General features: G+C 40.6%; 2 protein-coding genes across 2 annotated transcripts; one reads left to right on the top strand and one right to left on the bottom strand.

The window, feature by feature from the left end:
* LOC101099998 (olfactory receptor 8B3) lies at window positions 1-8076 on the bottom strand. Its single transcript, XM_045038470.1, has 3 exons — window positions 7939-8076; window positions 5560-5678; window positions 1-1204 (listed from the first exon to the last, which is right to left on the bottom strand). Exon 3 carries the CDS (start codon window positions 1072-1074, stop codon window positions 244-246), a length of 831 nt encoding a protein of 276 aa, XP_044894405.1. The 5' UTR covers window positions 1075-1204; window positions 5560-5678; window positions 7939-8076; the 3' UTR covers window positions 1-243.
* An 11986-nt stretch (window positions 8077-20062) lies between these two features.
* On the top strand, window positions 20063-23806 carry LOC101100246 (olfactory receptor 143-like). The gene has a single exon (XM_045038471.1). The coding sequence runs from the start codon at window positions 22152-22154 to the stop codon at window positions 23082-23084; it is 933 nt and encodes a 310-aa protein (XP_044894406.1). The 5' UTR covers window positions 20063-22151; the 3' UTR covers window positions 23085-23806.
* Window positions 23807-27846: the final 4040 nt, after the last annotated feature.

The following is a 27846-nucleotide window of genomic DNA, read 5'->3' on the forward strand; positions in this document are numbered from 1 at the left end:
CCGACTGAGCCACCCAGGCACCCCAGAAAACGTATTACTTATTTATGTAAACTTGCACAAGATGATGGAGATACAGAAGGAAAAATGAGACGAGATCAGCTATCAGAAAAATCACAAGCACGTCTATTAAACCACACAAAACACAATCTCTAGAAACATGTTTATGATCACATTCTCACCTTGAAAAACACCAATAATTATAAAACAAAAAGTTGAACTTCTTTATATTGTTGCCACTTCTAATTAGAACATGCTTCTCCTTTGGATTTTAATCAAGACTTTCCTCAGTGCAATTTTGACATCCTTATTCCTCAAACTGTAGATCAGGGGATTGAGCATGGGCCCCACATTAGTGCAGAAAACTGAAGAAACTTTCCCCTGCTCCATAGACCCCGGAGAAGAATATTTAAGATACATGAATGCTGCTGAGCCAAAGAAAAGAGAAATAGCAATGATGTGAGAACTACAGGTACTGAAGGCTTTTGATCGTCCTTGAGCAGATCTGATATGAAGAATGCTAGTGAGGATAAAGACGTAAGAAATCAGGATGGTAAAACTGGGTACTGTGATATTAATTCCCACGACTATCAGAACTACTACCTCGTTGACATAGGTGCTGCTGCAAGACAGTTGGAGGAGAGGAAGAATATCACACAGGTAATGGTTGATGACATTAACACTGCAGAAGGTTAGTCTGAGCATGCACCCTGTGTGGGCAGAGGCTCCAGCAAACCCCATCATATATGCAGCAACAGTCAGCAAGGCACAGACCTGGTGGGACATGGTTACCTTATACAGCAACGGATTACAGATGGCCACGTAGCGATCGTAGGCCATTGAGGTCAACATATAGCATTCCGAGATGACAAAAAAGAGAAAGAAAAACAGCTGAGTCATGCAGCCAACATAGGAGATGATATTCTCCCTTGATACAAAGTTCATCAGCATCTTGGGGGTGAAAGCAGAAGAGTAACAGACATCAATGAAGGATAGGTTGAAGAGGAAGTAGTACATGGGGGTATGGAGGTGAGAATTTAGACTAATAAGAGTGACCAAGCCAACGTTGCCCACCATGGTGACAACGTAGATCACCAGAAACAGGAAGAAGAGGGGTTGCTGGAGCTCTGGACGGTCTGTTAGGCCAGCAAGAAGAAATTCAGTCACTAAGGACTCATTTCTAACCAGTATTCTTCTCTTCAGAAATCTGTGAGAACAGAAGAAAATCCCATTAGAGACCCCAGCTCTCTCCTTCCTTACATGCTCTCATTTATAAGCAGAAGACTCAGAAGACTTTGCTTCACAGGGTCCGAACGGATTGCCACACACAGCCGTCAACATTAAAATCACTCTGTCTTTTGTTGCATGAGCTTCATGTGACAAACAACTGCCCTTGTCTTTACTAGAAGATACAAGGATGGAGTAGCTGAGGACTAAGCCCACCTGTTGGTGAGCTTCAGTAGGGAGGTATCCCCCTTCTCTCCCTCCCACTCATCTGATCCTTCACTTCCTAGTTCCTATGTTTCCATTATCCTACCAGATACCTCAGTTTCCCTGTGACGACAATCATGAAAGCGACGATTTCTCTCGGGCAGAGAGCATATCATAATTCTGCTTCCTAGAAGAGAGTCCCTACCAGTCTATAATCTTTGCAGATAGCTTACTGCAAGAATCCATGAAATCAATAATGGGTAACAAGTATCGAGGGGAACTTTGGTAGCCTAAGATTTATAATTCAACATGTAGTCAGTGTTTCTACATATTCTGCTTCCCTGTTCCAGCCTAGCTGGACAGATAATGAATAAAGAAAGGGATGTGCTTTCCTTGGTTTTGTAGTAAGGCATGAAACAGAAACATAACCAATTTGGATACTGATTATTTAGTTGTTAAGTTTGTGAACACATATCGAGCTGCATGCTTATAATGCAAACTCTTTTATATGTCTATTTCAATTTACAACTTAAGAAAGAGATAAATCTTTTCCTCTGATGTTGCTACATGCTAGATGTCACTTGGTCCTGCTATGGCTATCTTGCTACCACACTGAAGATGAAGCCAACAGAGGGTATGCTTAGAATAAGCAGAAAAGTATATAGAAAATATACAGAAAAGTATATAGCCAGAGCTTTATACGTTGAGTTTCTTGTTATGAATTATAAATATTTTTCCTCATTTTACAGGAACAGAGAGCATGAGAGGTAAATAGAAACTTGATTAACTCACTCTCCCTCCATGGAAATAACCATGCTGACCCTGTAAGTATGGTTCACCTCCACTGGAAGAAGAACTGGCCTTTAGGATGTCAAGGTTGAGCAGAGGTAGTCACTGAATTTTCTTCTTCCTTTACCGGCAAAAGGGTCATAGCATAGATCTCACGGTCTGAATGTTCCGGGAGTCATTCTTGGCTGTAGATCAAACTGGTCATTATAAATTTATTAAGAAAATATGAAGGGCCACTACATACTTGAGACCTGAGCCACTGTGTCAGAGCTCAAGGCATTTGTTTAAGGCTTATATATTTTTTGGATCTGGCTAGAAATTCAGGTGTGAGTCTCCCCCAGGACCTTCCCATCTCAATAAACTCTGTAGGGAAGGAACTGGTGTCTGTGCTTATATCCTAATTGTGACAGTAAATGTTAATTTCCCATCAGAGATTATATATTCCTTATGAGAAAGGATCTTATGCTGTCCTCTCTAAAGGTTCAAATAATTCATGTCATTGAAAATTTCTCTAATTATAATTCTAGGTATCATATTAGTTTTAAGGATTTAAGTTCATACAGATTTATGAACATTTCAATAAAGTTTATTTTACCCTTTTAAAACATTTGAGTTCCTTTAAATATTCAGTGCCTTACAGACATTACAGTCTATTTTAAAGTGATAACAACTTAACTGCAATCACATACAAACCTTTATCCCTTTACTTCCTTCTCATATTTTGTTTCTGATGTCACAATTTATCTTTTTATATTGTGAATCCATTAACAAGTTATTGTAGCTATAGTTATTTTTAGTACTTTTTTCCTTTAACCTTTACTAGTATTAAGTGATTAACCACCATATTGCAGTATTAGAGTATTCTGAACTTGACTGAATATATTTAAATTTTCAGTGTGCTGTATATTTTCTAATGTTTTCATGGTACTAGTTAGTGTCTTTTTGTTTCAGCTCAGAGAACTCCTTCCAGCATCTCTTATTAAGCAAGTCTAGTGGTAATGAATTCCCTCAGCTTTCGTTGGGAGAATTTTTATTTCACCTTTATTTTTGAAAGACAACTTTACTAGGTAAAGTGTTCTTGGTTGGCAGTTTTTTTCTTCCAACATTTTCAGTATATCATCCCTCACTCTCTGGGCTGCAGGGTTTCTCAAAAAAAAAAAATCTGATAGCCTTATGGAGGGTTCCTGGGCATATGAGGGTTATTTTTCCTCTTACTGCTTTAAAAATTTTTTTTAATGTTTATTTTTGGGGGAGAGAGAGAGAGAGAGAGAGAGCGAGCGAGCAGGGAGGAGCAGAGAGAGACGGAGACACAGAATCCAAAGCAGCTCCAGGCTCTGAGCTGTCAGCACAGAGCCCGATGTGGGGCTCGAATCCACAGACCATGAGATCATGACCTGACCTGAACTCGAATGCTCAGCCGACTGAGCCACTCAGGCGCCCCTCCTCTGACTGCTTTTAAAATTCTCTCCATTATCTTTCATTTTAGACAGCTGAATTGTAATGTGTTTTGGAGAAGATCACTTTGGGTTGAAATATTGGGGTGACCTATTAACTTTATGAGTTACAAGTCTAAATCTCTCCCCAGATTTAGAAAGTTCCCAGCCATTATTCCTTTAACCAAGCTTTCTGCCCCTTTCTGCATCCTTCTCCTTTGGGAACTCCAATCATGTCTACAGTGTTTCGCTTAATGGTACTCCATAGGCCATGGGGACTTTATTCATTTCATGTTTTTCCTGTATTCTCACTGACTGCATAATTTTAAATGTCCTGTTTCTACTTCACAGGCTTATTCTTCTGCCCAATCCAATCTGATACTGATGCTCTCTATTGGATTTGTCATTTCATTCATTATATTCTTCAGCTTCAGAAAGTTTGCTTCTTTTTTTTATGATTTCTATCCCTCTGTTAAACTTCTCATTTTGCATATTGTTTTCATGATTTAATTGACTTGTCTTTATGTGTTTTCCTGTAGCTCACCATGCTTCCTTAAAACAGCTATACTGAATTCTTTTTAAGACAAATCACAGATGTCCATTTCTGGAAAATTATTGTGTTCCTTTGGTGGTGTCAGTTTATGCTGATAATTCATACTCCTTGAAGACTGCTACTATCTTACTATCTGAAGACGCAGCCACCTCCTCCAGTCTTTCTGACTTGCTTTAGGAGAGAATTACCTTCTGTCACCCCTACTAGTGATTCTGAGCCTTTCTCTGACCTTTTATAAGGTTATTTCTGCTCCATACTTCTTGTTTCACCTTTTGGTAGTATTCTTAAGCTTACATTCCTTCACTCAATCTTGCAAAACCAGATTGGTTGCCAAGAGCCTCCTTTTTGCTTTCCTTAAGATGGGACTGAATGCTCAAGTTTGTGATTTCTCCCCAGCCTGCAGTCTGGCCATCTTTCCGCATGTGCTCACTAGCCATCTGCAAAGACTCTCTCACTGGAAGCACATGCAGGGAGTCATCCACAGGGTAGGGTTATGTGTGAGTAAGGGGATGCCCATGACTATTTGGAGTTATCCCCAATGGCTCATTAGCAAGCAAGCTTCCTGATGGAGTCCACAGCATGATTAGTAGGATCCATATCCCTTTTTTGTTGTTGTTTATTTATTTTTGACAGAAAGAGAGAGAAACAGAGCGTGAGCAGGGCAGGGGCAGAGAGAGAGGGAGACAAGAATCCAAAGCAGGCTCCAGGCTCTGAGCTGTCAGCACAGAGCCTGATGTGGGGCCCGAACTCACAGACCATGAGATCATGACCTGAGCTGAAGTCAGACTCTCAACCAACTGACCCACCCCCCACCCCATATCCCTTTGATGCCCTCCAACAGCCCTACCTGATACCTTCCCAGACAACTCCCATGCTCAACCACATGATATACCTAAGCAATCTGGATGGGATGAAAAGAAGCGAATCTCACAAAACAGATGAACATAAGGGAAGGGAAGCAATAATAATATAAACAAGGGAGGGGGACAAAACATAAGAGACTCTTAAATATGGAGAACAAACAGAGGGTTACTGGAGGAGTTGTAGGAGGGGGGATGAGCTCAAGGGGTAAGGGGCATTAAGGAATCTACTCCTGAAATCACTGTTGCACTACATGCTAACTAACTTGGATGTAAATTTTTAAAAAATAAATAAATAAATAAAAATTAAAAAAAAGAAGTGGATCTCTTTGGCAGTGTCTCATACAGCTAAGGAAACCAGGCATTCACTCACATACTCTCACTTTCCCCAGTGAGAGAAATCACAAGTCACAGGTTATAAGAACACCTCTTTGGCACTGAGCTGTGCTGCCTTGGAGGACGCAGGACATAGGTAAAGTGAAACTATTCCTCTTACCTGCTTCAGTACATCCAATCTTGGATTCTTAATTTGCTCCAACAGTGTGCTGTGACTTCTCCACAAAACTTCTGGACTTGTACGAGGGCTCTCTCATCTGTGGGTGATTGTAGAAACTGCTGTTCTTGGTGAGGAAAACAGTAAAAAGTTGTCATTGTGCCATGACGTAATATATTGTTCGTCTTATGATCTTATTATGTTATTCATCTTGGAATTTTCTTTAAGCCAACCTAAGTCAAGACTCTCATCCTTTCTCCTCCAAGAATAAAAACTGAGACACCCAGAATTTGGTTGGTATTATAATCAAAGATGAGGGGGACACAGGGTATGTCCTACTATTACTCTTCATGAGAGTGCACAACATCATTATTTGTGTGTGTGTGTGTGTGTGTGTGTCTAAAATGTGTGTGTGTGTGTGTGCTGTGTTTGTTGTTAACAACAAAACGTAAAGAATCACATTTTAGGAGATATAGGAGGATACAGACAGGAGGCTCCAAGGGCTCTGGCTGGACTCCCAAACTCTGGCCTCTCCATGGACAGAAGGCTTCACTTCCTGCAAAGGTTTTCTCTTAATAACAGGCCTAGAACAGTCTGCTCAGAACGGCAACATACCAGTCTGCATAAAAACAAACCTGACTTTTTCCACCCCCAAAAAAGTCCATGCTGTCACCCCTACCTGAGAGGTGGCCTTGGTAACCAGACAGTGAGCTGTCAGGGAGTGAAAGTGTCCCCCAAACACCACCCTCCTCCCTTCTCCAGCTTCTCAGAACTATTGTCTTTGCTCAGTGGCATGGTTTCTTAAGTGTTTGCTCTTACGATTTCTTTTACTTTAAAAAAACAAAAACACCGACTTCAGCCAGGTCACGATCTCGCGGTCCGGGAGTTCGAGCCCCGCGTCAGGCTCTGAGCTGATGGCTCAGAGCCTGGAGCCTGTTTCCGATTCTGTGTCTCCCTCTCTCTCTGCCCCTCCCCCATTCATGCTCTGTCTCTCTCTGTCCCAAAAATAAATAAACGTTGAAAAAAAAATTTAAAAAAAAATTTAAAAAATAAAAAAACAAAAACAAAAACTATCTGAAAAGAAATAGCAGAAACACTAACTTCACAATGCTAGAACCTACAGCAGGGAACTTTCTAAGCATTTCATGCCAAAATGGGTCATTCCAAATCAAAGTCACTCTCTGGAGGTGAAAAAGATACAAGAAAAAGAAGAAACTTGGACACATTTTGCAGGTCTGTGACAAAGAAAGGGCCCAACGACAGGGTGAAGTTGGGGTCTGCTGGGTACCTCCAGGGCAAGGACCACTCCCACCTCATAGTGTGCCAGGACCCTGCAGAGCAGGGGGGCGGGGCTCAGGCACCACCATACTCCCTCCCCTGTGCTCACCTGTTCAAGAACAAGCAGTCCTCATCCAACCTCTTTCTGGGCATGGCTGGGAATGGGCCTGTGAGCATGTCAGAGCATGCCGGGACCCTTCATGAGCTGGGGTATTGTCACCCATCCAGACTGGGTTTTATTGTGCTGTGAAGCCTAATGCTCTCACTCCTCACCAAGTGCTAGCTGGAGCCTTGCTGGAGGAGCGAGCCAGATCGGTTTCGGTTGGCATTGGCAGGGCAGCCTCTCGGGATCCTCTGCGCTCTGCCCCCTTGCCAGCACTGGCCCTGTTGTACTTACTGAGAAAAGTGTCATTTGGGCCTAGCTCCACCCTCCTCAAAAACTGCCTGCAACCAGCTCTGCTTCCCCAAGGCAAAAGGACAGGCCACCAAGAAAGGTGCTGGGAGGGCAGCCAAAAGATGAGAATCCAAGCAGGGCAGGAAGTGAGCCCTCACCGATTTGAGATGGAGATGGGAGAGAAAGGGAGAGAAAGTGGGATGCCCTGAAAGAGAGGATAGGGCTGCCAGGAGATAGTAAAGAGTCAGCAGAATGAAGAAGCAAAGCAGCTAAGAGGCTGTGAGTAGACAGGAACCCTGAGAATGCAGAAGCCCCGAAACAGGAAACCCTGAGAGAATGGGGGGCTGAGGTACAAAGAGATGGTTCCCTGAAGTGAATGAAGGCCTAACACGGTGGAGGCAGACGCATAAAGAAGGAGGTGGCTGAGGGCCCTGAGACAGACACTGAAAAATGATGGGGGGAGGGGAGGGGGGGCGTAAGGCATGGGGCATTGAGGAGCTGGACAAGGACATTAAGGCAGAGGGGCTAGAGGGAGGGCATCCACGGAGTGAGTCCCAAGTGGAGCCAAGCTCTGCCTCTGCTCAGATGGGTTCCAAATTGCTGTGGCAGGAAGGCCAGGCGCTCTAGCTGACACGTGGCAGAGATGCGGCCACCTCCGACTGAACTTCCCCGTGGGTCCGGGAAGACTTACTTCTTGCTTTTGAACGTACCCTCGATCTTGGGCATGAACTTTCCCGCCTTGCAGTCCCTGGCGTCTTCCTCTGCTGGGCCCTCCCCCTGCCAAGGGCCACTAAACTGCTTCTTTTTCCAGAAGACCTCCCAGCAGCTTGCAGACGCTTCTCCTTGCGCATGCTTCACGCTGCGACTCGCCCCTCCACGCCCCCAGAGGGCAGTGTGCGGTTCAGCAGGCCTTGCGTCCCCAGGCTGTCAGAGCGGAAGATGGCTGAACATTTGTCCCCGTTGGATGTGTCAGGGGCCAGGCTGCACGCAGCAGACAGGTGGCCTCGCTCGGGGCTGCCCTGGGCCACACCAGGGACTCCATGGCGTTTCTGGCCGTGGCTTTCGAGTCATCTCTCAGGTTGCTGCTGTATAAGGCATTGGCCGTGGCGGAGGCCGCACGCGCCCACGAGTCCCACTCCTCTCCTCTTGCAGCCTCCACGCTGTCCCCCAGGCCCAAGACGGCCTCTGGGGCTCTCAGGCTGCCGGTTCTCCAGCAATAGACCTCCTCCTCTGCGCACCCGTCACCCTTGGGGCTTAGCAGCTGCCGAAGCTCTGGAGCCCTCGCACAGGACCTGCATGGCACCCGCAGCCGCCTCTTCCGCCGACCCGGTCTTGGGAGACTCCGCAGAGAAGGTAAGAGTGGGGCTGCCCCTGCGCTCCGGCACAGGGGACACCAGGAGTGCCCGTCCCTGTGCTCCCAATAGCCTGCGGTGAGGCTCCCTTTCGGCTCCGAGTGGAATGGAGTGGAGGTGGAGCGGCCCTGCGCGGAGAGGAAGTACAGGGTGGGCGGAGAGGGGGCGCTGTGACGCAGGGTGGGGGAGCAGCTGTGTGGCTGCGACCAGGATGGCGGCACCTGTAGCTCCGCCTCCCCGAAAGTGGGACGGAGTCGTGCAGGCCCCTTGGGCAGCACACTCACTGCAGCGCCGTTTATTAATCAAAAACAGATCAGCCAGCGAAAGGCATTTGTGTATGACAAAATTTCCGTTATTTACAATGTATTGTCATTCAGTCAATCCCGGTATGCATGTAACAGTTTCAGAGTTGCAAACATACTCCTGAGAAGGACAAATTTAGCAACTAAAGTACCATGCTTTATACATTTCTTTTTACCTTCAATTTACAATATCTAGTCAAATAAGTAAATAAATGGTAGATAATGGAGCCAGGTTTCCCATTGTCACAGAAATAAGTTACAAATAGGCAAAAGAGGGAGGCTGTAATGAGTCCTGTGTGGCTAGATTAGAGCTGGAGCTAACGGCATTAATTCGTGTTTCTATTAAATATATATTAAGATAGGTGGATAAAGAGATAGTTAAATATGGAAATACACACAAGAGTTTGAATACATACACGTATTTCCTACCTCTTTCCACTGAGAGTGTTGCTGAAACCCACGTTTAGCTGCCTGTGGCTCAAAAAGCCGATAGAGTTTTGATTGGAAAGAAATGTGAGCTTTATTCCTCTTGAAGAGAAGGCAGACTCTGCCCAAAGGCCAACTCCAAGGTTTCTCCCTGGCCCAGGGGTTTTTAAAAGAATTTAGGGCAGTTAATCAATAAAGAAAGTACAATGGTCAGTAACATTTCTTGATTACTTGATTACCTGCCCTTGATTACAGGGGTTTGTCAAGGGGGTCTGGTTTTAGTTTCCTGAGCTGCATGGGAGTTTTGTTCTTTCTAGGAAAGAATGCATGATCTATAGATATACCAAGAAAGGTTAGTTAATCAATCACACTGGTAAGGTGCTTGCTAATGCTTAAAGGTTGGCCAGAAGGGTCAAGGCAGCTTCAAGAGGGCCTGGAAGCAGTGATACCCTAGCAGCAATGAACATATCTAGCACTCAGATCTTATTTCTGAATAAAATCCTCTGGTAATAAGAAGTAGGGCTCCTTGGAGAACTGATACATTTTAGAGCTGGACCAAGGAAATTTACAGAATGATTCTGAAACATCTTATAGTGTCAGAGTTATAAAAAAAAAAAAAAGTTGATTTTTAGAGAGAAGATGGAGTCATCAAAAGTTCATAGAATTTAACCTGGGAGCTCTTAAGGACCAGCTCTTAAAGCTAGAACTATTTGGAAAACAAAATAAATAATGACATTATTGGGTTAAAATCCAAAGAATAAAGTAAATATCCGTGAATCCATATGAATTTCAAAAATACATATCTAGATTAACTCTTCCCCAGGAAGTAGAATTTAATTCCTCTTTCCCAGACATAGTGACTTGCTTCCAAAGAATTTAATAGGAAAAGGGAAAAATAGTAAATTTACAAGGAAGAAAACTGACACGACCTTAACCCGTTGATCGGAGTTAACATCGCTAGTGAGAAGTCAAGTTGATATCATATAGGCTTGGTTATAATGCGTTGGTAAAAACTCTTCACTCTACATTATTTTCCAGTATGACCATAAGAAAGTAGTATACAAAGCCAAATGAGGGCATTCTGTAATATATCTGATCTACACTCTTCAAAATTACTATTGTCATTAAAAAGGCAAAGACTAAGAAATTGCCACAGATCAGAGAAAACTAAGGAGATATATCAACTAAAAGCAATGTGGCTTCCTAAATTGGATCCAGGAACAAAAATATGGCATTACCATAGAAACTGGCGAATCCAAGTTAAAATCAGTATTTTCATTAGCAGAGTTGTACTGAAGTTATTCTCACTCTTAAGAAGTGTACCATGGGTATGTATGAAATTTACAGTAGGGGACTCTGCATGAAGGGTATATACAGGAATCCTCTGTGCTATGTTTGCAACTTTTCTATAAACACACAATTATTTTTAAATAAAAAGTTATTTACAAAAGCACAAATCTCTCATCTCCCCCCAATACGTAATATTTGATTTTATGTAAACCTCTCTGTAGATTTGAAAATATAAATTTTTCCTTTCTATAAATAGGAAAGCACATTTGCACACATGTTTATCTTTTGGGAAGATGGGCAAGAGTCCCATTTCATGCTTAGACAGAATCCTCACTATGTGTCATCTTGGTATGATATAGCACTCAACCTTCAACGTTCCACTATAGAATCCAAGAGGGAGAGAAGTTCTGCCCCAACATTCCCTGGCAGACAGAGGACAGGCATGTTGACCCAGACTCAACCAAACTCATAACTCCTATCTAAGATTTTGACCTGGAACAAATAATGCAAATGTAATGGGATAACTGGGAACCATTCATGTAGCTGCAGCTGTGTCCAAGGCTGAGTCAGTGATAGGAAATAGGGTGGGGATCCTGCAACATCAGAGTGGCCTGAAGTCTGAAATGCTTCCTGCCCTTGACCCCTGGAGTTGCTTTGGTCCTGCCTATTCTCCAACTTTGGTTTTCCAACTTCACATCAAATCTCTCAATTCCCAATGTCCTTTCTATTAACTTTTTCTTTTTAAAAAAGCTAGAGTCACCTTTTTTCCAGTTTAATTGAGATATAATTGACATACAGCTTTTTATCACGGTCACTTTCTATTGTTTGTCCACATAAACCCTTAAACTACCTGACAAAACAAGTATCTGTCAATGGGTTAAAGTATAAATTATAAACATAACTAAACTTAAGAATACAAGATTTTAGGGTGTTTAACAATTATTAAAATTTGTATAATCCTTGTACTTCTCAAAAGACAAGAAACTAGCTTCCTCTTTGGCAAGTGATATCACTATTGGCTTTCTCAATAATTAAGTCACGACTTATGAAACAGGTTTCATATAATATCAACTCATTTGCTGCAATTTTGTATTTTTCCAGCAAAAATTATTAGAAGTCACAGAGTTTACTTTTTTTTTTTAAAAAAAAAGATGGGTAAGTCAAACAGAAAAGAATGTCAGTGTATCTTCCAGCTATGGCTGAGTGAGAAGTTCAGCAAATCTCCTCTGCTATAGCATCCATAAACTTGGACAGAATTGGCAAAAACAGTTTTGGCACTCTGGAAATCAAACCAAATCTGAGAACTGTTGATGCTTCAAAAAGTGTTGAGCTTTATGTAAGACAATGGGAGTTCATGATGTTTTGCATCAGCATCCCCTTCTCCCAGCTTCTCCCATCAGCATCCCCTATTCTCAGCTTCTCCCATCAGCATCCCCTACTCCCAACTTGGTAGATGCAGAGGTAAGATAAGAGGTAAGGGTGGGGCAGGCCTTGAGGACCAGTAACATCAGTACCCACATCACAGAACATGGTTGTGGATATGATGTTAGTGTGAGGAAAGCAGAGAGGCCCAGTGCTTCCACTAGCCTGAGGTTGTGGTTGGTTGTAGTAAAGTGGGTAAGGGAGTGACTTTCAAGTCTCTCTGAATTTAAATCCAGAGGGTTTCTGTACTTCTTAACTGTGAGATCTTAGATCAGTTATGGAACCTCTTTCAGCCTTGGTATCTACATCTATAAGATGAAAAGAATTGTGTGGATTAAATAACTTTCTGCATGTAAAATAGTGGAACACTGCCTGAAACATAGGAAGAGTCTGATCAATGTTTTCCTCTCCTCCTTCTTGTTCATATTCACCATGAAGCTGTTCCTGTCTTGCCTCTGGGACAGGAGTTTTATTTTATGTCAACTTATGTGCAATTGATTTGTGTTTGATGACTTTGTATCCTGAGACCTTGCTAAGTCCACTTATTGGTTCTAGTATTTTGGTTTTGTGGGTTTTTTAGGATTTTTTGTATTAATAGTCATATTATCTGTGAATAATGTTTATTATCTTTTTTCTTTTTTTAACTGCTGGAATTTTATTTCATTTTCTTATGCTATTTCAAGAGTGAGCCTCTTCACCAAATGCAAAAGAGAGAGGACAATCTTAGCTAATCCCAATCTTGTGGGGAAACATTCAGTCTTTACCATTGACTGTGATGTTAGATGTAGACCTTTTATAAATGCCTTTTGCTGAATTGAGAAGCTTCTTTTCTATTTCTATTTTTCTGATTTCTTATAATAAATGAGTATTTATTTTATCATAGTTGATCACATTATTTTCTATTCTGTTAATGTTATGAATTCTTTTGAATGACCTTCAGAAGTGAAACCAACTTTAAAAATTAAAAAAAAAAGGGGGCGGTACCTGGGTGGCTCAGTCAGTTAAGCATCTGACTTCGGCTAGGGTCACGATCTCTCGGTTTGTGAGTTCGAGCCCCGCGTCAGGCTCTGTGCTGACAGCTCGGAGCCTGGAGCCTGCTTTGGATTCTGTGTCTCCTTCTCTCTCTGCCCCTCCCCAACTTGTGCTCTGTCTCTCTATATCTCTCAAAAAATAAATAAATGTAAAAAAAAAAAAGAAGTGAAAGCAACTTTAATTTTGTGTGATGAACCCCACTTGGTCATAATGCATTATCCTTTTTATAGAATGTTATACTAGATTAGTTAATTTTTTTAAAGTTCGTTTATTTTGAGAGAGAGAGAGCACAAGCAGGGGAAGGGCAGAGAGAGAGAGAGAGAGAGAGAGAGAGAGAGAGAGAGAGAAAGAATCCCAAGCTATCAGCACACAGCCCAATGCAGGCCTCGATCGAGATCATGACCTAAGTTGAAATCAAGAATTGGACTCTCAACCGAGTCACCCAGACACTCCAAATTAGCTTATATTTTTAAATTATTTTTGTACTTATGTTTCTTTTTTTTTAATTCAAGTTAGTTATCATACTGCATAGTCTTGGCTTCAGGAGTAGGACCCAGTGATTCATCTCTTACATATGACACCCAGTGCTCATCCCAAAAAGTGTGCTCCTTAATGTCCATCACCCATTTGACCCATCCCCCCACACACCTCTGCTACAGCAACCCTCAGTTTGTTCTGTGTATTTAAGAGTCTCTTATGGTTTGTCTCCCTCTCTGTTTTTATCTTATTTTTCCTTCCCTACCCCTATGTTACCTGTTTTGATTCTCAAATTCCACATATGAGTGAAATCATATATCTGTCTTTCTCTGACTGACTTATTTTGCTTACCATAATACCCTCTAGTTCCATCCACGTTGTTGCAAATGGCAAGATTTCATTCTTTTTCATTACCAAGTAGTATTCCATTATAAATAAAAGCAAAAATGTACTTATGTTTCTGAGGGATATTGCTGTATTTTTTTTCATGTGATTCTTTGTCTCATTTGAGTTTCAGGGTTATTATGGCCTCATAAAATGTGTTGAGAAGTATTTTCTCTCTGTTTATATTTTGAAAGAATTGGCATAAAATTGGTAGTATTTCCTCCTTACATGTTTGGTAGAATTAACCAAGGAAGCCATTGGGGTCTGACGATGTGAGTGTGTGTGTGTGTGTGTGTGTGTGTAAAGGATTACTTACTTAATTCAATTTGGCTAAGAGATTTAGGACTCTTCATATAATCTGTTTTGACCTAGTAATTCTTTACACTCTTCAGATCTTCATTCCCAAAAGAAAACATCTATATTTTATATGACAGTGTAGTTATTTACAACAAGGTGGCCATCTTGGAAAATAGCAATAGTCATAATAATCTTATTTTCAGTATTCTGATAATTTTTTGAATATTTACTTTTTCTTAGAGAACACAAATTTAAATTATGACCAATAGTGTTTTTAACAAAACTGAAACCAAAATAATATTTCTGAGTTCACTGAGAAGTGAACCATCTTCAAATCAATACAATACAGCTGTTTGACATATACAGAATTTCAAAGATAATATTTCTGAAAGGACTTCCAGGAATCCAAAAAAAATGGCAGGTGCCTAGGTCTGCACCTGCCAATATGTCTGGTAAAGGTAACACACAACATTAAGAAGAACAAATAAAACACCATAAAAACAATATAGTCATAGCATTATCCAAAGATAGGAAATACCCAAACTTCAAAATAACTGTAAATTTGAAAAAGATGTAACTACAGTTCCCAGGGAGTAGTCTCTCTGAGTCCTACTCTGCTTCAAGCTTTTGCAATGAGCAAGGGCAGGTAGGAAAAAAAAAACTGGGGAAGAGAGAAGAGGGCAGTTGTGATGGATCTAATTGGATCTTTAACCACAGTCAGAAAGAGTAAGTGCACACTAATTCTGAGAAAGAAAAAAATGTGCCTTAATAGATCAGAGCAAGATATACAGGAAAGGAATGAAAAGGGTATGCAATTTGATGTGGTACCTCTTGGTACTTCCAGAGAAGAAAAATAAAATAAAATTCTTAAGGTACCCTGTCTGGAGTAAAGAAATAATAGACGTTAGTAAGTAGACAAGTCAAATAACAAAATAAAATTTGTATTTTAATGGTTTACAAAAAATAAAAATCTTAAAGATTAGAACAAGGGAAAGGAGGAAAAATAGGTAAAATCAAGAAAAGAGTAGGATTCCTCACTGGATTTGGCTCTCTCCATTTTTTACCTGAGAACAATATTCTATTGAAATCCCTCCCAGAGTTGTGCAGTGGAGGGTGGGTTCATTTTCTTGGTGTCAATCACACTTTAAAGATGCATCTTTTTCAACAGAAGACTTAAATTAAAAGTGTAGGCATTGAGCAGCGAATATAGATGTTTTTTTCTTTTTCTCACTTTTCATTTTCCATCCTCATTTTGGACTCCCAAAGCCCCAAATACCCCAGGGATAGTCTTGGATGCAGAGTGTTAAAGTTGATGCCCTGCCACATGTTGACAACTGGAAGTTACAAAAGTAGGTATCCAGATAAGAGCTACTCTCTTTTGTGGGATCTGAGTAGATGGGCAAGGGTCATAAAGCCCCAGAACACAGGCTAGTCTGATACAGTCTCTTGGTAAGCCATTTTCCCTTGAGTTGTGCCCCAACTCTTAGTAAGGTCTATTTTGAAATTTTAGCTAATATAAGATCAAGTAAAGGAACGATCTATTAATGACTTGAGTCAGAGTAATAAAAACAAAGATATAGTCAGGAGGAGCCAAGTGGAGTCTTCTTGCTATACATGGAGAAAGTCTTTCCGAGAAGAAAGCCACGTAGAACCAAGCACATTCAAGAAACTGAAAGAGAGAGATACAACCTCTGTGACCCCTTGCATCTAGTCAAGTCTGAAGTAAAATGCATCCCTGGACTTCCCAGTTAAATGAACTTTTTTTGTTTGAGTAAAGTTGATTTTACTTAAAATGAAAAGTAATTATCATAATGAAAAGGTTTTTAATCAATACTTGTCACTACTGTACCTTGTGTAGACTTCTATGACAGTGCTTACTCTTTTCTCCTGCCTAGCATCGTAAGAGAAATTAATCTTACATTATGAAAGATCTGTATTTGAGTCCTGGCTCTGCCATTAGTTGTTGTGACTTTGACAAAAATCATTTAACCCTACCTTTGGTTTCTTCACATGTGAAACAGAGACGCCCGTCTCAGGTAGTTGTGAACATTATAAAGGGCAAGTTAATAAAAGAATTTAGTATTGTGACTAACACCTGTTATCCATAAATTATACAATTCTCAGTTGCTTCTCTAATCAAACTGAGAGAACCAAGGGGCAGGATCTGTATCTTACTGCTTTTTGTGCTCCAAGTACCTTGCAACTTAAATCCTCTAAGAGATGTTTCTTGAATGAAATGAATCAGTAAAGTTCTAAAATAATCAGTTGACTTGTGTGTGGAGGAGTTTAAACCTCAGGGCCAATACCCTCTCTAAGCAGGGACACAGGTGCTTTTTGCCCATAGAATTATGCAGCCTTTCTATGCTCCCAGACATCACCTTAGGAATTCAACCTAATACTTACATAGCACTTACCATATACCAATAGGCCTCCTGATTAGAGGTAGCAGATTGAGCCTATGTATTTAACCACTCTTACTTTCTGAAAACCCACTGGAATGATAATAAAGGCATTAGAAATGAGAAGCACAAGTATGTTACATAAACCCACTGGGACAAGGAACACCGTAGGGGGAAGAAGGGTAGGAAGACATTTGGAAAGCTGGAAAGCAGAAGAATGATCAGTAACTGACTCAGTAATCCCCAGGAAGCTCAATCCTAAGCTGCATGGTAGAAACAAATATGATATGCTACGTCATCTTCCATATGCTCAGGAATGTGGTGGCACAAATCACCTCCGATGGTAGAGGTGAAGGAAAAGGTAAAAATAGGAGAGCTCCATGAAAGTCTTTAAAAAAAATAGTCAGATCCCCACGTGAATGCTTCTCACCAATCAAGAAGCAACTACATGCTATTTAGAAATACAGAGTTAAAGATGAGAGGAAAAGAAAAGGAGAGAAAAGAAAAAGGAAGGAAAGGGGAGGAAGGGAGGAAGGGAGGGAGGAAGGAAAGAAGGGGAAGAAAGAGATCTGCTAATAGCAGCATGGATAAAAATGAGTAAGATTGAATCCTTGCCCTCAGGAATGTACAGTCCAAGTGTAACGAAGGTACACGGGTGAGCTCGCTGTGTGTAAGTGAGGGCATGCACAAGCCGCCTCAGCAGCACACAGAGAAAGCACCTTAGGTGCTGAGAGTGGGGACAGGGGAAGAGGTCAGAAAGGTTCTATCAGAAAGGATGCCAGGCCTGAGTCTTGGAGAATAAGTAAATGGTATTCAAGTGAAGAAGAAGGGAGAAGGCATGTCAGGCAGAAACAACATGGAGTCAAGAAATCATCAGAATGTATGAGAGGAACTTGAGACGCCTCAGTATTACTGGAGAGTACAATCCAAGGAGTGGAGACATGGCAGATAAAGCTGCGGACACAGTTAGGAAGCAGACTCTAGAGAGCTCTCTGTGACAGGCTGAGAGGTTTGCACTTGTGTTGGGAAACAAGCGGAAGGGTTTTAGGCAAGGGAATGTTGCATTCTCTATAGGTAATTCTATAAAAAATGTAGGAATAGATATCCAGAGAAGATGGTGTGGTCAGCAGAATTCTAAAACATGTCTCCCTAATGACTTTTTCCCTTGTATAATCCTCTCTCCTTTGAGTGTGGGTGGAACTTGTAAGTATAATGAGATATCACTCTAGTGACTGTGCCATAGTATATGGTATAGCTGACCTTAAAATAGAGAGATTACCAGGGTAGGCCTAATCTAACCACACAAACATTTTGAAGGCAGAGAGTATTTATCAAGCTAGTGGCAGAAGGGGATATATCAGAGAGAGAGTCAAAGCACAAGAAGGATCCCTGTGTTATTTATTGCTGGGTTGAAAAAGAGGGGGCTAGAGGACAAAGAACACAGGCAGCCTCTAGAAGCTGAGGGTGACCCCCAGCGGACAGCCAGCAAGGATGTGGAGACCTCAAGAAGCTGAATTCTGCCAACAACCTGAGTGAGCTTAGAAACAGCCTTCCCCAGAGCCCCCAGGAGGAAATGCAGTCCTGCCCACATACTGATTTCAGCCTGGGCAGAGAATCAAGCATGACACTCTTTTTTATTTTCTTTCTATAATTTATTTAATTTTTATAATATACATCCAAGCTAGTTACCACATGGTGCAACAATCATTTCAGGAATAGATTCCTTAAGCCCCTTACCCATTTAGCCCATCCCCCCCTCCCACAACCCCTCCAGCAACCCTCAGTTTGTTCTCCATATTTATGAGTCTCTTCTGTTTTGTCCCCCTCCCTGTTTTTATTTTTTATTTTTTGCTTCCCTTCCCATATGTTCATCTGTTTTGTATCTTAAAGTCCTCATATGAGTGAAGTCATATGATATTTGTCTTTCTCTGACTGACTGATTTCCCTTAGCATAATACCCTCTAGTTCTATCCATGTAGTTACAAATGGCTTCATTCTTTTTGATTGTGGAGTAATACTCCATTGTGTGTGTGTGTGTGTGTGTGTGTGTGTGTGTGTGTGTGTGTGTATATATATATATATATATATATATATATATATACACCACATCTTCTTTATCCATCAGTCGATGGATATTTGGGCTCTTTCCATACTTTGGCTATTGTTGATAGTGCTGCTATAAACATTGGGGTGCCTGTACCCCTTTGATACAGCATACCTGTATCCCTTGGATAAATAACTAGTAGTGCAATTTCTGGGTCATAAGGTATTTCTATTTTTAATTTTTTGAGGAACCTCCATGCAGTTTTTCAGAGTGGCTGCACCAGTTTGCATTCTCACCAGCAGTGCAAAAGAGACCTTCTTTCCCTGCATCCTTGCCAACATCTATTGTTGCCTGAGTTAATGTTAGCCATTCTGACAGGTGTAAGGTGGTATCTCATTATGGTTTTGATTTGTATTTCCCTGATGATGAGTGATATTGAGCACTTTTTCATGTGCCTGTTCATCATCTGGATGTCTTCTTTGGAGAAATATCTATTCATGTCTTTTGTCCATTTTTTTCACTAGATTATTTGTTTTTTGGGTGTTGAGTTTGATAAGTTCTCTATAGATTTTGGATACTAACCCTTTATCTGATATGTCGTTTGCAAACATCTCCCATTCTGTTGGTTGCCTTGTAGTTTTGCTGATTATTTCCTTCACTGTGCAAAGGTTTTTAATTTGATGAGGTCCCAGTAGTTCATTTTTGCTTTGGTTTCCCTTGCCTCCAGAGATGTGTTGAGTAAAAAGTTTCTGCAGCCAAGGTCAAAGAGTTTTATGCCTGCTTTCTCGTCGAGGATTTTGATGGCTTCCTGTCTTACATTGAGGTCTTTCATCCATTTTGAGTTTATTTTTGTGTATAGTGTAAGAAAGTGTTCCAGGTTCACTCTTCTGCATGTCGCTGTCCAGTTTTCCCAGCACCACTTGCTGAAGAGACTGTCTTTATTCCATTGGATATTCTTTCCTGCTTTATCAAAGATTAGTTGGCCATACGTGTGTGGGTCCATTTCTGGGTTCTCTATTCTGTTCCATTGATCCGAGTGTCCATTTTTGTGCTGGGACCATACTGTCCCAGCTTGATGATTACAGCTTTGTGATACATCTTGAAGTCTGGGATTATGATGCCTCCCACTTTGGTTTTCTTTTTCAAGATTGCTTTGGCTATTCGAGTCTTTTCTGGTTCCATACAAATCTTAGGATTGTTTGTTCTAGCTCTGTGAAGAATGCTGGTGTTATCTTGATAGGTATTGCACTGAATATGTAGATTGCTTTGGGTAGTATTGACATTTTAACAATATTTGTTCTTCCTATCCAGTAACATGGAATATTTTTCCATTTTTTTGTATCTTCTTCAATTTCTTTCATAAGCTTTCTATACTTTTCAGTGTATAGATTTTCCACCTCTCTGGTTAGATTTATTCCTAGGTATTTTATGGTTTTGGGTGTAATTGTAAAAAGCATGACATTCTATACCAGACGTCTCACCTACTTCTGAACCGTGACTAATAAGTGGGTGTTCTTTTAAGCCACTAAGTTTGTGGTAATTTATTATACGACAATAACAAGCTAATATATAGGGTGATGGTGTGACCCCAGGTTAAGAAAACTTTTACAGTATTCCAGACTTGAGGCAAGAGAGCTGTATCAGAGGCAATGCAGTGAACAGAAGGGGTAAGAAACCAGGAGTTTTAAGGAAATAGAATTATGTAAACTTTGAAGATAAGATGGTAATGGTTAGTGGGAATGAGGAGCCCTGAATAATAACCCATTTCTAGGTTAGCTAACTCGGTAAAGGATGGTGCCATTAACATATAAAAGGATAGCAAGAGGAGACCACAAGGGACCACAAGGAGATGGTGAACTCAGTTTAGTGGGGATGTCTAGTAAATAGTTGGGTACCTTGGGGAAGAGGACCATGCTATAGATATAGATAAGGATAAAGAGAAAGGCAACCTAATACTTACTTAGGACTTACCCTATACCAAGAATTTCCCTAAAATGTGCTAGAGATTATGAGGCATTTAATCCTCAAACAATCTAGGAAGGTAGGAATTATTATTAAACTTACAATGTAGATGAGGTAAAAAAGCCTCAGAGTGATTAAGTAATCTTTCCAAGATCACACACATACCAAGTGGAAGAATTTGAATTCAAGCTTGATTAATTTGACTCTAAATCTCATTCTTTTAACATTTCTCTATTACACTTCTCTAGAGATGTGAAAGACACCAAAAGTATTAGAGTTATGACACATACTATATCAATCACAGAACAATAACAAAAAAAAGTATTGGGAATGGCAATGGCTCTGCCCCTGAACACTCCTCTTTTATAACTGAGCACGAACTCTAGGATAACTAGGAGCACAAAGGAGGCTACTTCCTCCCTGCATGGAAAATTTGAAATTCTTAATGGGAGCTGATAACGTGGAGAACGTTGAGTCTCAAAGGAACCAGCGTTAATATATTGACAAAGGATGTAAATATAGGCTCAATAATTTCTTCCCTCAGGAGCCTGGTCAAACTTTGATGCTAAATGAGCCTTGTTTTCCAAGCTTCTAAACAAGTTGCTGAGATCCATGGAGAATAAGATAAATTCACAATATTAGCCCGCTGATGATTTGGAGACATAAAGTTGATGCATTTGCCTTGCCCATTTGCAAATTTTATGCAAATCCACAAGCAAGGGATATTGGCTTCTCCATTTTCAGAGGCTTTGTCTCCTTCAGGAAAGTGAAAGGAAAACACTTAGGTGTCTAGCAGTAGTGAGGTCTCCAGGCAGAAGGAAGTTGGGCAGCTGAGTCTTTCTGTTCTCATGTTTTCATTCTCACAGCTGCAGCAGTAAAGAGGTGTGGGGAGACCACCTGTCCTTCCTGAACAATTTATTGTGATTTTGAGGTAAGACTGGGTGAAGGGAATGGGTAGGAGACGTTCAGGACGATAGGGGAATTCAAATTCCTCCAGTTACTATGTGTGTGATCTTGGACAAGTTACTTAACCTCTCTGAGCCTTTTTACCTCTTAGCACTTTCATTAAGCCAGGTACTGAGTTTCTGAAAGGTAAAAGGGAGAAAGTGGGTTGAACAGTGGGTGCAGTGGGTATCATAGTGACTTTACTGTCTCAGAGCCTCAAGAATTTTCATAGGAAGTGGTCCCATGTCCAACTGTCGGCTCCTTTGTTCTCTGTCTGTATGGCCTTGACCAGCCTATTCATCTCTTCAAGATATTGCTTTCACATGTGACCATCACTTCATCCTGGTTTGTGTCAGCCCAGGGGAGGTTAGGAGTTATGGGTGAGATCTGAAAACATGGAAGAAAAGGACAAATGAGGAAAGAAAAGTTAAAGGTGGAGAATCCTTGCCCTGGCTCTTCTTCCAGGGTGCTGTCCCTACAGCCAGACTCAAGCTCCCGTAGAACAAAGCCTTATTGTAGAAACAAAGGATCTGAATCCTCTCCTGATGTGACACCTCTCTCCTTTTCTCACAGATCACACCCTGGCAGGTAATGGCTATGGAAAATGACTCTTCAGTGACAGAGTTCATCCTGGTAGGATTTACAGACCGACCTCAGCTCCAGTTACCCCTTTTCTTTCTCTTTTTACTGAACTATGTGGTCACTATGGTAGGAAATTTGAGCCTAGTTAATCTAATATGCCTGAATTCTCACCTGCACACTCCCATGTACTTTTTCATCTTCAACTTATCCTTCATAGATTTCTGCCACTCTTTGGTCATTACCCCTAAAATGCTGATGAGCTTTGTCTCAGAGAAGAACATCATTTCCTTTACAGAATGCATGACTCAGCTGTTTTTCTTCTGTTTCTTTGTGCATTCTGAGTGCTATGTGTTGACAGCCATGGCCTATGATCGCTATGTGGCCATCTGTAAACCTCTGGTGTACACGGTCACCATGTCCCCTCAGGTCTGTTCTCTGCTGATGTTTGGTTCTTACGTGATGGGGTTTGCTGGTGCCATGATCCACATAGGGGACATGGTCAGATTGTCCTTTTGTGATTCTAACATCATCAACCATTACATGTGTGACATCTTCCCCCTCCTTCAGCTCTCCTGCAGTGGCACCTATGCCAGTGAGTTGCTGAATTCCATTATTGTGAGCACAGTTGTCATAATATCCGGCTTCATTATTTTCATTTCTTATGCTTTGGTCCTGTCCAATGTCCTCCACGTCTCATCAGCTCAGGGTTGGCCCAAAGCCTTCAGCACCTGTGGCTCCCACATAGTAACTGTGGGTCTGTTCTATGGGTCTGGGTTGTTCACACATCTCAAGACCTCTCCTTCTGATTCTGTGGACCAGGGGAAATTCTTTTCAGTATTTTACACCAATGTAATACCCATGTTGAACCCCCTCATCTATAGTCTAAGGAACAAGGATGTCAAATGTGCTCTGAAAAAAACCCTGAAGAGAATTGCAAACTAAGCAGAATCAATGTTTCTGAGTTGTTGGTGTGTGTTGTTTCTGAGTTGTGTGTGTGTGTGTGTGTGTGTGTGTGTGTGTGTGTGTATGTGTGCGCGCGCGCGCGTGCACATGTCCTCATAATTTTTTTCGGAACAAGTTTTTTTTTTGTTTTAAATACTTAATCCTCTGTAAGCATGTCAATTAAACGTGCAAACATTATTGAATTTCATGGTTACTCTCAGTCCCATACTGACTTGAACTTTATTCTTAACATCATGTTCTAAGACTCAGCCCAATCCATACTACCTTTTTAAACCACCTCCCACTTTGCTTCTTTCTATGTACTTTTCATATATAAGCAAACATTATAGCGGTATGCTCTCTGATTAGGTCACCCCTCTTTGTTTTCCCTAAAAACAATTGCATATGGCCCTTCTGTTTTTCAGCATTTGGGGAATGTTTACTGTGTAAGTTATAAATTTCCCTGAATTTCAGAGTTCTTTTTATCCTGGTTTCTATACTGGATTTCCTAACCCACAGAGGAGATAGAAAAAGATTCCTTGTTGAGCTTTTGGTTTTTAAAAATGTTTATTCCTGAGGATGGCTAAGAATGGGTGAGGCTCACCAACCTTCCCACCTTCTTCAAACCCACCAGTGATAAAAATTACAGACATTTCTTTAGAAACATGGGTATGTTTCATAACATTGAGAAAATGGTTTGATATCATAGAGAGAAGGTTGCCACTGCCCTGGCTGCTGATCAGCTTTTTTCTCCTAATATTTTCATAATTCTTAAAAAATATTTTGACCATAATGAATGAAACAGAATTCATGGCTTAAGGAGTGTCCTTGGCCACAAAATAAAGTGTCAGGTTCAACATGAGGCTTCTCTGCCCAGATGCACAAAAAGAATTCCCCTTTGCAAAGGTTGGAAGCCTTTCTTATTCTGTTCGAGACCTACAAACAAGAATGAGCAGACCCTTCCCATGGAGGGCTTCATGCTTTCAATTTGTAACTTTCACTTTGGAGGAGACAGAATTAACATCTATGGAGTTCTTAAAAGGAGTTGTCTCTTTTCAAATGCTATCATAATCCAAGTCTTAATGCCCTGTTTTATAGATGGAGAAACTGAGATTCAGAGATTCAGTTCAGTTAGTTCAGAGCAGAGCCCAGACTTCTACCTAAGTCATCTAACAACAAACCCTGTATTCTTTCCATATTATCATTTTGCCTCTCAGGGTGGAATTGAAGGAGAAAAATAGGAAGTATAAGAAAAGGGAGATGAAAATCTGGAGAATTATTTTAGAATCAGCTAGAAAGGGTAGGAATGACAGACACCCTTAGCCAAAAATCCCTATAGTGGAAGAATGGTCCATCAAGGCTTTAACACCAAGCTGGAGGAATGCTTATGCTTCTAGAAATATTTAATATGAATTTTTATGATTTTATAGCATAATATTGATGAGGCATGACTGAATCTCTGTAAATACTTTCAAAATGAGACAACTAATTACAATAGTTTACATTTGAAAAAAGGGGAAAATGTAGTGTTTTCATACTACAAAATATCAAAAATTGAGCTCTACCAAATTTCTTGTTTTGTGTGAATACAGAGATACAATACTAATTTATTTTCCTTAATGATTCTCAGTGGGGCCAAAGAAAGACACTCCATACATGCTATATCAGTGACTATGGAATGCTCAACAAAGTTTCAGTAATATCTGTGAGATATTTATGCTTAGTCAAAGGGATTGCAAGTATTAGCTTATAAGTACCACAAAAAAAGAAAGAAAAAAAAGAATAAGTATGACATATGTTAATACCAGTTAGAAACTGAGAAAAATGAACCTAATTAATTTAAGTTGATTTAATCTGACTTGTTATAATAGCATTGGATGTAAGATATTTATAAATATAGATGATATAGATAGATATAGATATATAGATATAGATATATCAGACTGTCGTGATTTTGTTTATATCTCTGTCTAGTCAAATAGAATTTGACCACCTAATCTTCTTTCTTTCTCCTATGCGTGGTTAGACTAAAATCTGGCAAAATAAATATTTATGTAATTAAATTTACATAGCTGTCTGATATGAATTTTTCTCTAAGGCAAATTAAAAGTTTATGTTAATAAAAACTTTCATTTTTTTTTCCATAAAATTAGTTTTCTCTAAACCCATGGCTATAAATCTTCAAGACCAAAAAAAAAAAGAGTCTGGTTTGATACAATGGAAAGAAATGCCATTCTTTCTGTTATAACACACGTGTCTTTCAAATTGGCTGATGTTCTAGGTAACCAGCACTCCCCACTTGCAAAATAACTTGTTTCTCCTGAAGTACTTGGTGCTCCTTTGAAACAAAAAAAGAAACTGTTTCATTGGATTACAGCACAAATTAGGAAAAGCATGCAATTTTACCTTCAGAAAAAAATGAAATAGGGTTTTGTTGTACTATTTATTATATATGTGAAATTTAAAACCTGTCTCCAAAATGCAACCTATGTCTATGTCAGTAGGAGCTAACAAAAGCAAGTGAATAAATTAGCTGTGTATGCAAAGTGGCTGTGGAATTTTTATATCACGAAAATTCATCATGGTAGATAAAATTTTGTCTCAGGGTGGCAGCAGAAACACAGTATGGACATCTGTGCTGTTTTCCACAGTCCTCAGGCCTGGCTTGAACCATGGTAAAAATTGATTGCATTTTAGTGTCCTCATTAGGACTGGCAGTTACCTTGCCCTAAATCCTAGGCTATTCGAATGCTAGGTATCAGATACCACACCAGGAAAGCAATGTCATTATTGGCTTTACCAGCAATGAGTCCTCTTTCATGTAACACCAACCTCATTTGCTACAGTAATGGGTTTTTGCCGCTAAAAGCTATTAGAGGTAAGTTACATACAAATTTTGCTTCTATTCAAAACTATAAGTTATTCTGGGGTGCCTGGTTGGCTCAGTTCATTAAGCGTCCGACTTTGGCTCAGGTCATGATCTTGCAGTTTGTGGGTTCAAGCCCTTCATCATGCTCTGTGCTGATAGTTCAGAGCCTGGAGCCTGCTCTGGATTCTGTGTCTCCCTTGCTCTCTGCCCCTCCCCCGGTTGTGCTCTATCTCTCTCCCTCTCTCTCAAAAACAACTAAGCATTAAAAAAATATTTTTAAACTATAGAGAAGACAGGATTGAAAGGACTTAGTTTACCTAGATTATCTAATTTAGGCTACATCCAAACCATATTCTCAGGATATTTGGTGATAATATCATCATGGCAAGTTGGTACCAGGCTAAATTCAACGTAATGTTAATTTCACTCACTATGGACTCTGGAACCTACAGCATTCGTTTAGGATTAAAAGTAGAATAAAAGAGAATTAATCAATAAGACAGCATGTCCCAGATAATGCTCATTGTCTTTCAGCTCTATACTCTTCTCTCTCCTGTGTATCTCCAAGGTTAGAAACCTGCTGCCTGCATATCAGAAACACTCCCACAATCTTTTTTTTTAACGTTTATTTATTTTTGAGAGATAGAGACATCATGAACAGGAGAGGGCAGAGAGACAGAGGGAGGCCCAGAATATGAAGCAGGCTCCAGGCTCTGAGCTGTCAGCACAGAGCCCAACGCGGAGCTCGAAACCATGAGCCGTGAGATCATGACCTGGGCCGAAGTCGGACGCTCAACCAACTGAGCCACCCAGGTGCCCCACTCCCACAATCTTGATACAGCAATGAATAATTTGTCCCTTGTCTTTTAAGAGCTTAAAGTCTATACTAGAGTCTGACAAGCAGTTTTACACTTACAGTGAGGACAACAGGTACAATAGTGCCCAGCCATATGAAATTGGTTTAGGAGGCTGGAAGATTTAATAGAGAAAGTAATGTTTAAAAGAAAACAGAGGAAGGACATGAGTTAACTGAACAAAGACAGAAATGAGCATTGTCTGATGAGAAGGCAGGTGGGAGCGTGGCAGGGAGGATGTATTCTAGAAGAACAGTATGAGGAAAGGGCCAAAGGTGATAGAGCATGACTCATTCCAGGAGGAGCCCAAGCATGCAAATGGAAGCGTACATGGTGATTACAAATTAGGGCTGTAAAGAAATACAGCAAAATGTTAAATAGTGGCTGATTCTGGGTGATGTCTAAGGTGTGGCCTGGGATCTACAGTGAGGATTTAGTCAATCCCAAGCAGAGGCTGGAATGTCATCAGGTTTCCAAGACTAAAGCTGGGCACTAATAGAGGAGCTGGGGGAGGTTTCAACAGGCCAAGGAGGATGCATATGTCGACCAAATACTGAGTTTAGGAATTCAAGCTAAGGCCCCTGAGAGATGGGCATAGGTATCCATATTGCCCATCTTGGTTATTTTCAGCTCAGACATGAATATGGATGAACCAACAGAACACAAACCTCAGAACTTGAGACTGTATATAACTGGGTCAGCATGGAGAGACTCCTTCCTCTCCAAGGTCACCAGCCTGAGAAATTCTTGTTTTGTACTCCTTAGCTCTATTATTTAGAAATAGGACACTAAGAGAATTCACTGTTCTGATCTTTCTTGCAGGGATGACTCTCCTAAATTGCCTAAAGTAATAGTGGTTATCCTCTTGAGTTATTCATCCAGTCATTCCACAAATTTTTTTTTGAATACCTATCATAGTAGGTGCTGTGCTTGGGACGTAATATAGAATAAAACAGTCCCCTACATTTGTGGAACTCACTCATACTGTGGTATAGAATGGTGGCTATGACCAGGTAGAAAAAATGTCCGATTTCCCTCA

The sequence above is a fragment of the Felis catus genome, chromosome D1 (genome assembly GCF_018350175.1).
Source record: "Felis catus isolate Fca126 chromosome D1, F.catus_Fca126_mat1.0, whole genome shotgun sequence".
Classification (NCBI taxonomy): Eukaryota; Metazoa; Chordata; class Mammalia; order Carnivora; family Felidae; genus Felis; species Felis catus.